Source organism: Pelmatolapia mariae, linkage group LG3_W (genome assembly GCF_036321145.2).
Source record: "Pelmatolapia mariae isolate MD_Pm_ZW linkage group LG3_W, Pm_UMD_F_2, whole genome shotgun sequence".
Taxonomy (NCBI): Eukaryota; Metazoa; Chordata; class Actinopteri; order Cichliformes; family Cichlidae; genus Pelmatolapia; species Pelmatolapia mariae.
The window spans coordinates 9,165,537-9,182,848 of record NC_086229.1 but is presented as its reverse complement, the minus strand read 5'-3'; the positions used below and the strand labels follow the sequence as shown (position 1 = coordinate 9,182,848).

Genomic DNA, 17,312 nt, shown 5'->3' with positions numbered 1-17,312 from the left:
TTAGGCTTTAAATATTCATGAGTTAACGTGACTCATACTTTGTCTTCTTTATACTCTTCCAATTTCTCCCCTTTAATCACTCAAATTCAATCAGATTTTCAGAGATGGAATTCACTACCTTTGTCCCTAATTGGTCGGATCAATGCTGTAAAGATGAACATTTTGCCTCGATTGTTATTTCTGTTTCAGAGTATTCCTATATTTTTACCTAAAGCTTTTTTCAAAAAGTTGGACCAGCTAGTTATATCGTTTTTGTGGGGAGGGAAACATCCCACGGTGAGGAAATCATTATTACAGAGACTGACGTTTGATAGTGGTCTTGCCTTGCCTAACTTTTTATTTTACTATTGGTCCTCTCATATTCACAAATTGACCCATTGGCTTGAATCTCAAGAACTGCTGTGGTGGAAACTGGAGCGCCTGTCGTGCACTTCCTCATCCTTAGAAGCTTTATTGTTCTCTCAACTACCACTTAAGCCTTCTCATTTCACAAAAAACCCCGTGGTACAGTCTAATCTAAGGATTTGGTCACAATTCAGGAGTCATCTCTGCATCAGTACACATGCCAATCACACAGAACCATCTGTTTACTCCTGGTCTCATTGATGGTACCTATGTACAGTGGACGCGTCATGGTCGTTATTTTCAGGCACGGCATTGCACTTCTGCTCTCTTCCCCTCCTACCCTCTTCTTCCAAATGTCCAACCGTGGGAGGAATTCTTATCCCTTAAACCCAATAAGAAGTCAATTATATATTTAATATATAAACAACTTATGGATTTAAATGTCCATTCAGTTGTTAAAATTAGGAGGGCTTGGGAGCGGGAGTTAGGAGTAATTTTTTTCGGATCAGCCATGGGAGAAAGCAGTATCCAATGTCCGTTATAGTACATCCTGTGCCAGGTTACAACTTATCCAGTTCAAGGTATTGTACAGGGTTTACTATTCAAAGTCTTGTCTTTCTGAGATTTACCCACAAGTGATGGATCAGTGTGAGCGATGTCATGCCACCCCATGTGACCTAGGTCATATGTTCTTTCTGTGCCCAAGACTCCATGGCTTCTGGAGTCAGTATTCAGTTATTCTTTCCAAGGCTCTTGGGACCCAAGTCTGCATGGACCCTTCCCTAGCTCTTTTTGGGCTTCCAGTCAACACTGGTCTAACCGACCCTACACACTTCAAAATATTAGCCTTTACATCACGTTTGGCTAGACGTTGCATCTTACTCCTTTGGAAATCTTCAAAGCCACCTTTAGTTTCTTTTTGGTTTAGAGATGTGATGTCATTTCTGAAATTGCAAAAGATAGGCCTTGTGGCGAAGGGCAAAAAATTTCCCCCAGGGATCAATAAAGTATTCTGATTCTGATTCTGATATAGAGAATTTTATCGTATCTGGGGCCCCTTCGTAAACTATTGCAAGTCATTAGACATTCTACCAGCTGATTGATATCATCCACCCCCCTTATTTATTTATTTTGTGTGTGTGTGTGTTTTGGGGTTTGTTGTTTGTTTTGGGTTTCTTCCTAGGCTACGTCCACACGTACACGGGTATTTTTGAAAACGCAGATTTTTCTATGCATTTGCACCTTTCGTCCACACGTAAACGGCGTTTTCAGTCACTGAAAACGGAGTTTTCTAAAAACGCCTGCCAGGGTGGATATTTTCCAAAACTCCGTTTTTGCATTTACGGGTGGACAAGAAAAACGGAGAAAACGCAGCGTCAAAGGTGTGCGCCTTTTCTGATGTCACACTGTGCGCCACGTTATTGTTTCTGGTAATGAATTTCTACAATACTGTTACTGTTAATTTTACTCTCTGCAGTGTTTAAAAGCTTACATATACACACACAGTTACTGTCCCTCCACACATACGACTCGGTTCTGCTTCTACGCCCCATCTTTGTTTACTATTTCCCACCCAGGCTTCTAGACTTCTGATTGGCCAACATTTCTACACGGTTAGGAATATATCGCCACCTGTTGCTTTGGCATGTTCCTAGCAGCGTTTTCCTTCATTTTAGTGTTTACGTGAGGACGGAATTTTTTTTAAAAACGAAAATGGAAAATCTCCTTTTTCAAAAATACCCGTGTACGTGTGGACGTAGCCTTAGTTTTTTTGTTTGTTTGTTTGTTTGTTTTTCTCAGTTCTATATAAGCGCGCGTGTGTGTGTATTATTGTATCTGTTCATGTAAGAAAAACTAACAAATATGTGAGGGGAACAGATTGTATTGTCATTGTAAACTAATCTACATTTGTCTCTCAATAAAAACATTTAACAAAAAAAACAAACAAAAAAAGCCCAGCACTTTCATATCGTATTCAGCTTCAGAACAACTTCTCAGTAACCTGCAGACGACATCGTGTTAATTCTGTGTTCATTTCAACCAACTTAAAGATGCCTTTCCTTTCCAAGCTCCTCAGACTCAGACCTGGACAACTGAGAATCTTCAGACATCGTGATAATCCTCTTTATCAGCCGTAGTGAGCAGTTTGGTTTTCAATATATACAAACAGGAATTACTTTATAAAATATGAATATATGTCTAAAAACCATTAAATAAATGTGATCCTGCATCTCTAAAATTTAGACAGATATTTTAGACAGACCCCCCCCCCCTTCACTAAGGTGCCAGTTATAGTCTCCTCACATATGTAATAATAACTTTATTTATCTTAACTTTATAGCTCTCCTGGAAGGATAACATAAGAACACACATGGAGCTGACTGTGAGTCCACAGGAGGCCTCAGTCCCCTCACTGTCTCTGCTGTGGTGAACATCTAGAGTCCTTTAACTGTTCGTGTCACAGGAGACTCAGCGAGGACGCCTCTGTTCTGCTCACTTTATCTCCACCGTCTCCACCCACATCACTGACACTCAGCCCCACCAAGTCTCTATCTGTGAACTTTCACCCACTTTAACTAAGGTGGAGGTTGTTTCAGTCACTTCATCACATTTACTGTGATCATCACACATGATGATGTGTGATGATCAACACTATAACTACTACATAAACATATATAAACAAACATTATATTTATCTTATAAAAACTGTTTATTACAGGTTATTACTGTTCTGTTTATCATTCAAAGGTGTTTGAAAGCCTTTCCAGGTGAGTTTGATCCAGGAAGGTCTGAAGCCAGAGTCAGACAGAGACTGTGCAGAGACTGTAGAAGGACAGAGCAGCAGCAGAGCAGTCCAGATACACTGATGATCCTCTGTCAGATCCAGAGGGGCACACAGGGATGATGCTGGACTCTACATTGTGTCTGACAGTGGAGCTGTTCTCAGAGCAGTTCACTCTGCAGCACTGACAGTCATCTGCACTTCATTCCTCTGTCAGTCACTGCTGGATGAAGCTCTCCTCTCCACTCCACCTCCCAGTAACATGGCCCAGTCAGAGTGTCTCTACACACAAGCTGCTGCTACTTCAACCTCTGGATGATCAGGACAAAGCTCCTCCTCTCTCAGCACACACACTGTCCTGTTTCCCATCATCAGCTCCACCTGCAGAGAGAAGAAGGAAGAGCAGAGGAGATAAACAAGTGTTTCAAGAGACTCTTCTTCAGCTGTCAGTCAGTGATGCAGCACATCCAGTATAAAGAGCAGCAGGGACTTCAGTGCTGGGACTGTACTAGGACTCATTGTTGCTTCACTTTTTCTAATCTTTGGATTTTTATTGAAGTTGATGAAAATTTTTTTCACTCCTACTTTTAGTTTGGACTTTCATTCATTAGAAAAACCTGTGTGTGTCCACTCTGAGCTCTGTAGGAACCCCAACAACAAGCCCAACAATCCAGATGGACGGTTCTAGCTGTTAACTGGAGGAATTCCATCCAAACATCTGCTCTCACTAAATTCTTCCTCACCTACAGACTGCGTTCTTCACTGCTTTAAACTTGGAAATGAATGCAATCATTGGTCTGCGTGCTGCTTTGTTCAGAGAGCTGATATGCTGTTGACAGTGTTTGATCAGAGTGTGTCAGCCGTTACTATGGTGACCATAAAGCTGAGAAAAAGGCAGAAACAGGAAGTGTTTGTATCCAATCCTGAAGCCTGTCACCATTCTCCTCTCACAGCTTCACTGAGAAGCTGCAGATTTACAGGAAACACTGGATCTTTGTTTCATACTAACTGTGTTTAGTAAAATACTGCTGACAGCACCACCCACTCACTCCATCACTCTACTTACACTAGAGACTCCAGTCTGTAGTCTGGACTCTCCTTAAGATCAGACAGCTGCTTCACATCTAGATCCTTCAGGTTGTTCAGCATCAGGTCCAGCACTCTCAGATGGGAGGGGTTGGGGTTTTGCTTTGGATTTCACTGTCAGACAGACTTTAAGGTGGAATGAAGAGTTTTAGAGTTTCACAGTGAATTATCCAGTGGAGGATTTTTCTTCTTCTTTCAAGGTTTGAAATGTGAACATTGTTCTGCTGCAGTCAATGGACTAAACCAGAGAAGAAGAAAACAGACTTTACCATGAACATCCTCAGTGTCGATCAGTATAATATCAGCCTGATGTCTGCAGTTTAGTGTCAACACAACTTTCACATCATATTCATCTCAGCACAACTAAAACATGCTGACTGACCTCAGAGTTTCAAGTCCACATCCTGGACTCTCCAAAAAACCACACAGCTGCTTCACTCCTGAATCCTGCAGCTTGTTCTTTGTCGACGAAAAGGAGTCATTACTCAGGTCCAGCTGTCTCAGATGGGAGGGGTTGGACTTCAGCGCTACTGCCAGATAATAGCAGCTGATCTCTGACAAACCACAGTCCTTCAATCTGTATAAAGAATGAAAGATGTAAGTTTATTAGACAAAGTGTGAGCTTGAAATCATTCAGTGTTTCATCATCTGTTCAGAGCTGAAGAAGGTTCAGAATGTAGAAGTTTAGAAAATGGAAACTCCAAACAGCTGAAGCCAACAGGAAGCAGCTTCAAACAAACACAACAAGAGAAAAACTCTGAATGTTTCACATTAAAGTCGTACATTTATCATAAAAACATGAAAGAGACTTGAAAAAGTCATGTTTTTCATTCAAGGAACCACATGTCTTCACTTTTAAAGGTGAAGGGTGAAAGAAATGGACATATTTGAAGTCCAACACATTTTTCCAGTCACATGATTAAAGCAGACAAACTACAAGCTCATTTTCATTCCAACAAGTCATCTTCTGACCTGGACTAACAACACTCTATGTCTCTATGTGCAGCTGGCTGTGAGACCAGTGCTCAGGGAGCGTCTACAAAGTGCAACACTGAAAGAACATCACACACTCATTTGCTTCCAACACTTTCACACAAACATCTACTGTCATTATTGTCACTAATTTAGAACGTCATCCATAAATATTGAGTAATAGCTGGACTCTCGTACAGTGAAACTAAAATGCCTTTAAACATCAGGGTTATCCTCAAAGTCCAACAATGAGTTTGTAAAAACATGTTTGTCAATCATTTTGTTTGGTTTCTGAGGAAAATGATTCAATACCCAACATTTCATCATATTTCCTCATAACCCTCTTTTGTCTGACCATTTGAATCACATTTGATTTTCCAATAAAGGATCCACAGAGTTTGGGCTCAAATATGTGACAGACATTTAATCCCATTTCAGTTTGGCCTCATCCTGGTACGGATTATCCAACACACACTCTGACCACAGGCCCAGGGGCCACGCACAGCTGGGCTCCATCCAAGAGACAGGAAACTAAACCAACAGAATAATAAAGAACACCATTTGATCTTCTTACATTTTAGCTCTTCAAGCCAAACACAGTAAAAAATGAGCATATATATGTTTTCTGATAAAATGACGTCACAGGTAGAATAGAGTCAAGTGGGGGTGTTACAGCCGGCCTTTCTCCCCTCTGCTGCCAAGGCTTTTAGTCTCAAACTCAGCTACAGGACTTCCAAATGAATGAAAGCAGCAGAAGTGGCTTTAAAAGTGAAAGAGGAAGAGGAGAAGAAGAGGAGAGGGAGGCCACCCTGACCATCACTCCAGCTGAAAACATCTCACTTCCATTAATTAAGTTGGTGAGAAAATGTTGAGCAGGATGAGCTGCTGGCTAATCTGGAGGCTGTAGCAGCAGCTCACAGTCACAGTTGATTTCCACTCATGAAAACCTCTGGCTGCTTCAAAAAGACACTCTGCTCTGATTGGCTGCCCTGGAATCCTTGTTACCCATAATGCAACAGGCGTCAGACACGGGCAGAAAGAGTCTGAGAGTTTGTACAAAGTGAAAACAGTTCTTATGTTTTTAACAATGCTGAGGTAAAGTGAGAGAAAAAATGAGCTTTATGGAAGGAATAAATGTGATGAATGAGTCATTACATCTACACCTGGATCTCAGCACTCCAGCAGGCGCAGCCATAGGCCATTGGCCATCAGCTGTGCAACACTCACAGAAATATATCAACTGGGTTTAATATTTAGGCACATAGATCATTTAAGTGCTTATGCTCTTCATGCATTTCACTGCCAACACGTTTCAAAAGGAGCAGATTTTACTTTGAAGGCCAGCTGTCTCTGTTTCCTGTTTTCATTGTTGGATAATGGAACAAGTCGATGCTTCAGTGCGTTGAATTGTGTTACACAGAAATAAGAAAAGTTTTCACGTTCACATTTTCGAGTGTTGAAGAATGAATTCACACGTCAATAAACATTTTCATCAGCACAAGCAGGAGAAAGAAAGCAGGAAATACCCCAAACCGCCATTTCTCATTCTACAACTTCAACAACTGCAGATGAATTATACTTCATACACAGACCTACAGTCCGTGATTGCTCTGAAATCTCACTGAAAGCCCATAGAAATAAAGAAAAGTCCAGACTGAAAGTTTCTGTGGGGTCAAGCAGTGAGCTGCTGAGGCTGCGTTCAAGTGCATCACAAACTATTGGAACTAGATCCAACTTCATGAAGCAGATTTCTTCTCAGCTGCTGTTTTGAACATTTCCTCATGAACTGTATTAATTTCTGTAAATGAACTGAGAACTGTTTCTACTTTTGAAACTATGGATCCATTTTCCCATTCACTTCTGTACTAGGGCTGATCACGATATACATTTGAAAATTTACAATAACGATATAACTGATGATATAATTGACACTAGACAAAATACTTTACAACTCCACAACTTTATTATTGCAAAAAACCCCATCAATGTATTTTCACTTAAACAAGCAGCTGTTTTTTATGTGCATTATAGTTATATAAAAATTTAACAGTGCAAATGCAAATTCCTTGCTGTCAGTTTAACCATTTCCAAAACTGGAAACTGGTCGACATATCCTCAGCATAACCATGTATAATATCCACAAAACTTAAAAAGAGGTTATATACACACAATTAGGGCTGCTCAATTAATCGAATATTAATCGTGATTACGATTTGGGCTTTCAACGATCATTAAAAATGACTCAGCCGATTATTAGCTCCTCCTCTCGCGCTGCTCCGTGTGGCAAATCGAGCGCACCTCTCTGCGTTTCGCGCACGCGTCACAACAATTAAGAGGACCCGAGGGAAGCTAGGAAAGCTAAGCAGAAGTTATTTGGTGAGGAGAGGATAATGGCTGCTGAACATAGAATGCCGTTGGTTGAAAAGAGAGGTAAAAGGACTTAAGTGGTGTGGAAACATTATGGGTTCGCGGAGTCAGACGTGGATCAAGTAGACATAGTGTGGAAACTTTGCTATGGTGTCGTAGCTGTACCACAGAGCAACACTACAAATTTATTCAGTCATTTGAAGACCGCTCACAAAGTGACATACGATCAAACAACGACGGAACATAGAGAAAAAACTCTTGAAAACACGTGCTTCATCCTCACAGACTTCCATTCACGCTCCCCTGTACAACGCCACTAAACATCCCAGCAGCTCCCAGAGACACAAGGAGATAACAAACGCGGTAACGTCTTTCCTCGCCAAAGACCACTGCTCAATTAACACAGTGAACAACCAGTATTATGCAGTATTTTGAAGTTCACTAAACATAGATGTTTACATTTTTCATTTATTTTTTATATTGCAAACATTTGCACTGTTATCAGTATTTGCACACTATTTTATATTATGTTTTGACATATTTAAAGCCATTATTCAATACATTATTATTGTTAAATAAATATCATCAAATAATCGAGATCTCAATTTCAGTGAAAATAATCGTGATTATCATTTTTGCCACAATCGAGCAGCCCTACACGCAATATCGTAATACTATGTTGAAGCACAGTACGTATTACTCCGCGAGGCTCCTGCCTACGATAGTCGTAATGCTCTGACAATCCATCAAGCGGCGCGGCTTCGTAGCTTAGCAAAGTCGTACTAAAACATTTGACAGATTTTCAAGCGCCGTGTACCACATAAAATCATTTCGAAGTCAGTAAACACAACCAGAATTCATAGATAAGGCACACGGGATTATAAGGGGCATTGTCGATTTTCAGAAAAATCAAAGGATTGATTTTAAGTGTGCTGTATTTTCCAAAAAAAAAAAAAACATGTTAATAACAACAGCCCGCTAGCATATTCTACCAAAAATAGTGCTTTGTTGTGTATCTGATGGACGAAAGCTAAACCAGTTCCACACCACAGAATTTGGAGCATTTTTACAAACCAATTCATCTGTTTCATTCAATGATCCGCTTTCGCCCTTATCAGTCGAGGAAGATGGCGTTGTGGTCAGACTTCCCAAAAGCCGGGTGTGAAACAGCTTTGTAGCCCTGCTTGTATGGCGTGTAGCAGTGATCCAAAATTCGATCCCCCCTCGTTGGACACGAGACATGCTGGTAAAAGTTTGGCATGACTTGTCTAAAGGTTCGCTTTGTTAAAGTCCCCTGTTACAATGAGGGCTGCGCCTGGATCCTTGTTTTGAAGCGAACTCAGCACATCATGTAGTTTGGACAAAGCCATACCTGTGTCCACTTGGGGTGGGATGTAGACCGCCGTGGCGATGACCGAGGTGAACTCACGGGGCAGATAGAAAGGGCGGCACTTTATGCTCAGGAATTCCAGATGTGGCGAGCAGCCGCTGGAAAGAGTAGAAATGCTCCTGGCATCACACCACTTTCTGTTTACCATGAAGCACACTCCTCCACCTTTGGTTTTGTTCGACTCTGCCGTTCTGTCCGCGCGGAGCACAAAGAATGAATCAGATGGAGTTACGGCCTGGTCCGGCACGGTGGGGGTCAGCCATGTCTCCGTGAAGCACAGAATGTTGCAGTCCGTCATGTCACGTTGGAAGATGACTCTTGCTCTTAGGTCATCGAGCTTGTTCTCCATGGATTGTACGTTGGCCAGTAGGATACTGAGCAGTGGTGCGCGATGCGCCTGCTGTCTCAGTCTGTTCCTAATGCCAGCGCGTTTCCCCCGGCGCTTTGTTCTACGCCACGGATGAGCGGCCCGTCCTTTGTTGTTCTCCGCGCCGCGTAGAATCTCTGGCGGCCAGGATGGGTCAGGTTTAAAAGTGTCCAAGATTAGATGTGCAATCTTGTCACCGATGTTTACAAGTGATCTGCCGTCGTATACTATAAGACTAGAGGATTTTGGAATGTAAACCAGTGCAAAAAATAAGTAAAAAACAAGAAAAGTGGATAGTCGGAGCGGAGCGGTCAGGAAGGCGTCTGGACGTGGCCGCGCCATCTTGAGAAGTACCTCCTCTTTGACTCCCATCACCCTCTGGAACACAAACTTGGAGTAATTAGGACCCTACACCACCGGGCAGAACATGTTCCCTCTAAGCCTGAAGGAAAAAAGAAGGAACACACACATGTAAAGGAAGCACTCAAAACATGCAGTTATCCTAACTGAGCGTTTATAAAGTCAGCAAAGATGCACAGAAAAGAAGATCAGACACCAGCGAGGGAGGATAAGAAAGACAGACGCAACTACATTGTCATCCCCGATGTAGCCGGTGTATCAGAGAAACTCAGGAGAGTCAAAGGAGTTTTCAAAGAAAAAGCGTCTGGACTTCTTTAAGTTGCTTGAAGACGTTTCACCTCTCATCCGAGAAGCTTCTTCAGTTCAGGTCTTCAAGCAACTTAAAGAAGTCCAGACGCTTTTTCTTTGCAAACTCCTTTGACTACGATGACCTGGATGACTGAGAACCTTCACAGACAGAAACTCAGGAGAGTTTTTTCCAAGCACGACATCCCAGTGTACTTCAGACCCAGAAACACACTCAGACAGAAACTGGTTCACCCGAAAGACAAAACTCCTAAACACAAACTTAACAATGTGGTGTATGCTGTACAGTGCAGTGAGGAATGCCCAGACCTCTACATCGGAGAGACCAAACAGCCACTTCACAAGCGCATGGCACAACATAGAAGAGCCACCTCCACGGGACAAGACTCAGCAGTTCATCTGCATCTAAAGGTCAAAGGTCAATCTTTCGAGGATTCCAACGTTCACAGTTTGGACAGAGAGGACAGATGGTTTGAAAGAGGAGTGAAAGAAGCCATTTATGTCCACTGTGAATGACCATCTTTGAACAGAGCCGGTGGTTTACGACAACAACTGTCTGCCATCTATAATCCAGTTTTGAGATCCCTTCACAGACGCCTCAACGCCAACTCACATCCTGGGCATTCTGACCTCAGGAAATCACATGATAGGGTGGGGCCAGGTTTAACAATGAGCTCACCCGAAACCCTGGCTGATTGGGACCCACACCCGCTTTCACACCTCGGCTCATGTGATTAGGTAGAGGATCATCAGGGGGTCCTTTGTCAATCTTTGGGGGGAAACTCCCACTGGGCTTTAAATCTGGGACTCCCCACCAATTGACCCTTAGAACTGAAGAAGCATCTCGGATGAGAGGTGAAACGTCTTCAAGCAACTTAAAGAATTCCAGACGCTTTTCTTTCCAAGCTCCTTAGTCGACTATCAGAATAATTGTTTGTGGCAGCCCCATGCTGTACGTTAGTGTATATATGAATGTTAGACTGGGCTCCATGGAAACACTTGGACTGGTCTCAGCTGCTTCTTTCTGTAGTCATTCCAACAGAGTCCTTTCTCTTCTCCAGCTTCTGTTTGAAATCCTCTCACAGAGCCTGAATCCTTCTTTGTTGCCATGTTTGGGCCTGTGTTAGGCTGCTCTGTGTTCCTCTGCTTTAACACACAACTCACCAGAGCAGCTGTGTGGGTTGTCTCTGTAGCAGCCATATCAACTTCTGATACCATGAACATCATCACAGCTCCTAACTTCACCTTTATTAACTTTGACATTCATGTCTTTCTTTTCTATCCCTCTGTTTCCACACAAGCTCAAAGTCTCTGCAGCCTGTTTTTATCTGCAATCATCAGATCTTCAACAGCCTCATTCACATCCCTCACACACTCTACTGCCTCATCAGTACTGACTTCATCTTCACTGACTGATGGAGCACAACATGAACCTGTGGAGGCTGCATAATTTGCATAATGACTGAAACAAGCTCACTCAAGGAACAATGGGCTGGGAGATCAGTTCCTTAATCTTAATTATGCAGACTCTCATGACCATTGATTAACAACCACTAACTAAATCTAGAGATGGACTGATACGATATTACGTATCGGTATCGGTCCGATACTGACCTAAATTACTGGATCGGATATCGGCGAGAAATAAAAAATGGAATCCGATCCATTAAATATAAAAAAAACCACCTCACAAAACTTGCGACAAGGCGTAACTCGGCTCATAACAGTAGCATATGCGTCATGTGATAGAGCGGCTGCGTGTATTTGGAGCCTCGCTACCAAACCAGCATTTCCCAGAGAAAAGTAAAGCAAGTGTGTAAGTTCATCTCTGAATGTTTGTAAAGCGTTCCCATGTTAAGCTTAACAACCGATATATGGAGCGACTGCCCCTCCCTCCCTTCTGCTGCTACTTCAGTCGTGAAACTGCTTAATGATCAGCTGATCGGCTTTTCTGCCGCGAGTCCGTCTCTCTTCTCTGTTTTTGGCCCAGTTTGCACCAGAAAGAGGAAACCAGTGGATAAACAACAGCAGTACGTTTAAGCTTGATAAGCGGTTGTTAGAATTGATTTAATCTTACTTTCTACTCCAGGATATTTTTCTACATAGCTGACGGCTGTAACTGTGCAGGGGCGGATCAGCAAAGTTTAGCCAGGGGGGCCGATAGGGCATGAACAGGGAAAAGGAGGCACAAAGACATACTTTCCTTTCTTATCATCATTGAAAAAGTCTAGCTTTTAATAAATATTTATCTGAATCTTACACCCAAAGTTTTAATCTGATGTAAAATATATAGAAGTCCATTACTGTATATAGTAACTGTTAAGTCTAATATACCCTAGTAAGCTATAGTACTTTTTCCTTTGGGAAGATACCATCTGTGAATTCTGCAATTCTGTAGAAGAAAGATGTTGAATCTATTTAATTATTCTTGAAAAATAATTTATTTCTGTGCATTTTATTTCACCCTGCATCAAATTAATCGATAATTACATCGATTAAGCATCATGAGGTGGAGGGTGGGGGGTGGTTCCCTATTTTTTTTTTTTTTTTTTTTGCTGGGAGTTTGCAACACTATTAGTTAGGTTGCTTAATATTTCTGCTAAGTACTCTTTAAAATACCAGAATAGGGAGGGTGGAGTAGGTTTATTAGATTGATCAGTGTTGCAGAACTATGAAATATTTTGGGTGCAGTGTATTTTTTTTTACATACAGGTATAACAGAATAGCCTTAGTGTTGTTGATAATTTAAACTTGAGTATGAACTTATACAAAATGCAGCAAGATATTAAAAAAAACTGTTTTATTGATTAAAAAACCCACTATATCGGATTCATAACGGTATCGGCAGATATCCAAATTTATGATATCGGTATCGGTATCGGACATAAAAAAAGTGGTATCGTGCCATCTCTAACCAAAACACACTGATCAATGTCCATGAGTCCTATTCACAGAGAGTTGGGGAATGGCTGCAATCACAGCATTGTAACATGGTGAAAGATGTACACTTAGGCCCCCTCCTCGATTCTGTTATTCATCTTGTGATGTTTAAACGATGGCTCAGAGCAGGATTTGTATCATCATTTTGCTTTTCTTCTATCATAATGTTTAGTTTCTGCTTCACAGATATTCTCTGAGATATTCTCTGAAATGTTTCCCACTGTGGGACAAACTTTCACAGTTTCTTCATAAAGGAGATCTTCTGTGGAGTCCATCTGTGATAATATGTTAAACACTGAATTATGATTCATATGTGAATGTACAGACTGTTAATCAATGATGAGAACATAATCAGTAAATATAAAGATGTTTGAGTTTGGCTAAAATGATGAATCAGAATAAAGTAATAAAATAATGATGTTAGAGACAGGCCTAACACAGGCCAGCTGTGTTCAAACATACTTCAGCCATATGAGAGTGAGTGTGAGTGAATGAGAGCACACACAGGACACTCTAATCTCTGAATGTGTGTGACTTAGTGAAAAAGAGGATTGTACCTGATATACTGTGACTGACAAATAGGGCTGCACAATTAATCCTTAGAAAATCGCGATCTCGATTCATACTTATGTGCGATCTCATTTCCAAATGACAACGATTTTAAGAAAATGAAAAAAAAAAGAAAAAAAAAAGACGACAACGATTGTACCGCATTTTGATCTGGGACGTAATCTGCATGAAAACAAGCGCTCACTCTTCCTGCTCAACAAATGACAAGGACGGAGCCTTATACCACGTGATACAGAGGCTGTGCCGTGATGCTCAAAAGGAAAAAAACAACGGAGAGCACGTCAGGGATGACGAGAAAGTGACAGGAGAAAATCCTTCCCGGTCAACCAGCCAAACATCAATAACGGGAACCTTATACAGCGCTTCCCTATACACGTCGAACTCCCGCAGGCCCAAAGAAATCACGGAGGCTATCACTTATCACCTGGCTAAAGATATGGCTCCCATCAACACTGTGCAAAACGAGGGATTTAGGAAAATGATCAACACCCTAGACAAACGCTACACAGTGCCGTCACGCAACTATTTTTCTATTGTTGCACCACCTGCTCTACACGCAGTGTCGAGCAACGGTGGAGACGGAAGTTCAAGCAGTACAACATTTTGCGGCAACCACAAAATGTGAGGCATTTATTGTTTTTATGTTTATTTATTGTTTTTATGTTCAGTCTCAACTGCTACGAAGTTGATGTGCCGTTAAAAAGTGCAATAAAAATATTTATTGTGGAAAAGAAAATCGTGAGAGAATTGTGATCTCAATTCTAAGCAAAAAAATTGTGATTCTCATTTTATGCAAAATCGTGCAGCCCTACTGACAAACAGTTTTAAAGAGAAAGTTGTTTGGATTAAAATGGATTATGCTAAAGTGAACGTGCTAATGAAATCTTAACTGACTGAAATGTGAAGTGAAGATTATTCAGATGTGAAAGAGAGAGAGACTGATAATAAGGTGAAGCTGAAGATCAGTGAATGTCATGTAAACACCTGATTGGTTGAGTAGATATCAGACTGACAGTTTCAAGGTTTTCCCTGTGGATTATAACTTTAAGAATATGTGACATTTATCAAGGAATCCTGCTCTCTGGATTATTTCCATGAACACTGAGCTGGAACACATCTACAGTTTTTAACCGTTTGTGAAACAATAAAGGTGTAAACCTGAGTATTAATCTATGTTAGTGCAAACACCTCTAATAAGTTGATTTAGCCTTTCCAAGTAATATCTTCCCTTGGAGTCTGCGGTCCAGGTTCCTAAAACCATCCTAGGTTAACAAGCACTACAATCTACAGTAGAGCTGCACTAACAGGTGTGACTGATAAGATCTGACCTGAAAGGATACTCATGTTTATTTGTATCAGTACAAACAGGGAAGACATGGACATAAAATCTGTCATGCTGCCTGAGTCCCCTCACCCACATCAGCTCTGAACTCTGCATTATCTACTGAGTCAGACTCAGAGGATCAGGGATCAGAAGTTCTACAAAGAGTAGAACCAGACTTCCTGTATGGGGGTCTGTGGGCCTACTGATCCACAGTGTCAGCACAACTTTCACATCATATTCATCTCAGCCCAACTAAAACATGGTGACTGACCTCAGAGTTTCAAATCGACATCGTGGATTCTCCAGAAGAACACACAGCTGCTTCACTCCTGAATCCAGCAGGTTGTTGTAGTTGCCACTCAGGTCCAGTACTTTGGGAAACAAGGGGTTGGAGTTCAGTGCTGCTGCCAGATAATCACAGCTGATCTCTGAGAAACCACAGTTCTTCAATCTGTATAAAGATTGAAAGATGTAAGTTTATTAAACAAAGTGTGTCATTCAGTGTTTCATCATCTGTTCAGAGCTGAAGAAGGTTCAGAATGTAGAAGTTTAGAAAATGGAAACTCCAAACAGCTGAAGCCAACAGGAAGCAGCTTCAAACAAACACAACAAGAGAAAAAACTCTGAATGTTTCACATCAAAGTCGTACATTTATTATAAAAACATGAAAGAAACTTAAAAAAGTCATGTTTTTCATTCAAGGAACCACATGTCTTCACTTTTAAAGGGTGAAGTGTGAAAGAAATGGACATATTTGAAGTCCAACACATTTTTCCAGTCAAATTATTAAAGCAGACAAACTACAACCTCATTTTCATTCCAACAAGTCATCTTCTGACCTGGACTAACAACACTGGTCTCTATGTGCAGCTGGCTGTGAGACCAGTGCTCAGGGAGCATCTACAAAGTGCAAAGGGGGGAATTATTGAGATTTAAATTTATAATCTGAATACGTATTTGCTGGCCACATGACTTTATAGAAGAAAAGGTCTAACTTTCGGCCTAAAAGGTCTTGACAGGAAACACAGGCTTGTGCAGAGCATGCTTTGCAAAAGTGAAACCAAAAGCAGAGTCTGAGTGCATGTATTTTGAGCAGGTTATTTTATTATGCATTTATATCTTTGATTAAGCTTTGATTAGGTTTTAAGCAGTTGTATTAGATTGAAATATTTGTTTTATATATTTTACACATAAGTCCAGATCAGTACACACAGGATGGCCTTAGCCTGGGTGCCTAGGCTGAGGTCAAATAAGGTGCAGAGCGAGGGGAACACAGCACACACACACACAGCAGTAGACTCATTTAGTAGGGGAAAGTTTAAGCCTGTTTTGCCAGGGTTGCAGCTTTCAGGTTGTACGTGACTGTTTGAGAAGCAGGTGCAGGATGTTCCAGAGACGAGCGACAGCGAAGGCGAGATGAGGGGAAGCACCTGGGTTCGAGCCGAAGATAATGTTCTTTTAAACTGTGTCAAAAGTTAACTGAACAGTTGTGGTTTTGGATTGACGTATGCTGTATTGAATCTGCCTGACAACAGGAGAGGGGCTGTACTGTTTCACCCCTATAAAGTCTCGGTTTGACTATAGGACGACAGTTCAATGCTGAAGTACTCAGTGCTGAACTCCATGCATGTGACCAATAAATTTTCGCTTTGATCATACCTCGTGGACCAGAGTTGTTTTTCTTGAGAGCCCTCCGTACTCCTTTTCCAATTTTTTGAATCCTAATAAACATCAGGCACAAATTTGCTGCCAGCAGTTTCTCACAAACATCTACTGTCATTATTTTCACCGAACTCTGTGGAGTCCTTTATTGGAATTTCAAATGTGATTCAAATGGTCAGACAAAAGGAGCTTATGAGGAAATATGATGAAACGTTGGGCATTTTAGCTCTTCAAGCCAAACATAGTAAAAAATGAGCATATATATGTTTTCTGATAAAATAACGTCACAGGTAGAATAGAGTCAAGTGGGGGTGTTACAGCCGGCCTTTCTCCCCTCTGCTGCCAAGGCTTTTAGTCTCAAACTCAGCTACAGGACTTCCAAATCAATGAAAGCAGCAGAAGTGGCTTCAAAAGTGAAAGAGGAAGAGGAGAAGAAGAGGAGAGGGAGGCCACCCTGACCATCACTCCAGCTGAAAACATCTCACTTCCATTAATTAAGTTGGTGAGAAAATGTTGAGCAGGATGAGCTGCTGGCTAATCTGGAGGCTGTAGCAGCAGCTCACAGTCACAGTGGATTTCCACTCATGAAAACCTCTGGCTGCTTCAAAAAGAAACTTTATTATCAAACTCTGCTCTGATTGGCCGGCCTGGAATCCCTGTTACCCATGATGCAACAGGAGTCAGACACGGGCAGAAAGAGTCTGAGAGTTTGTACAAAGTGAAAACAGCTCAATACAATTCAATTAAATTTTATTTATATAGCGCCAAATCACAACAAAAGTTGCCTTAAGGAGCTTTATATTGTAGGCTCAGGGAGGGGCGGGGCCATCTGCTGCGACCG

At 41.4% G+C, this 17,312-nt stretch overlaps 1 protein-coding gene across 1 annotated transcript in view; it reads right to left on the bottom strand.

Moving 5' to 3' along the window:
- Positions 1–17,312, bottom strand: part of LOC134620409 (NACHT, LRR and PYD domains-containing protein 12-like) — a 365,684-nt gene that overhangs the window by 334,244 nt on the left and 14,128 nt on the right. The window contains exons 7-8 of the mRNA XM_063466576.1: positions 15,081–15,260; positions 4,596–4,790 (exon numbers count right to left, since the gene is read on the bottom strand). Of these exons, the coding sequence (XP_063322646.1) occupies positions 4,596–4,790; positions 15,081–15,260 (375 nt within the window). The remainder of the gene's footprint in view (positions 1–4,595; positions 4,791–15,080; positions 15,261–17,312) is intronic.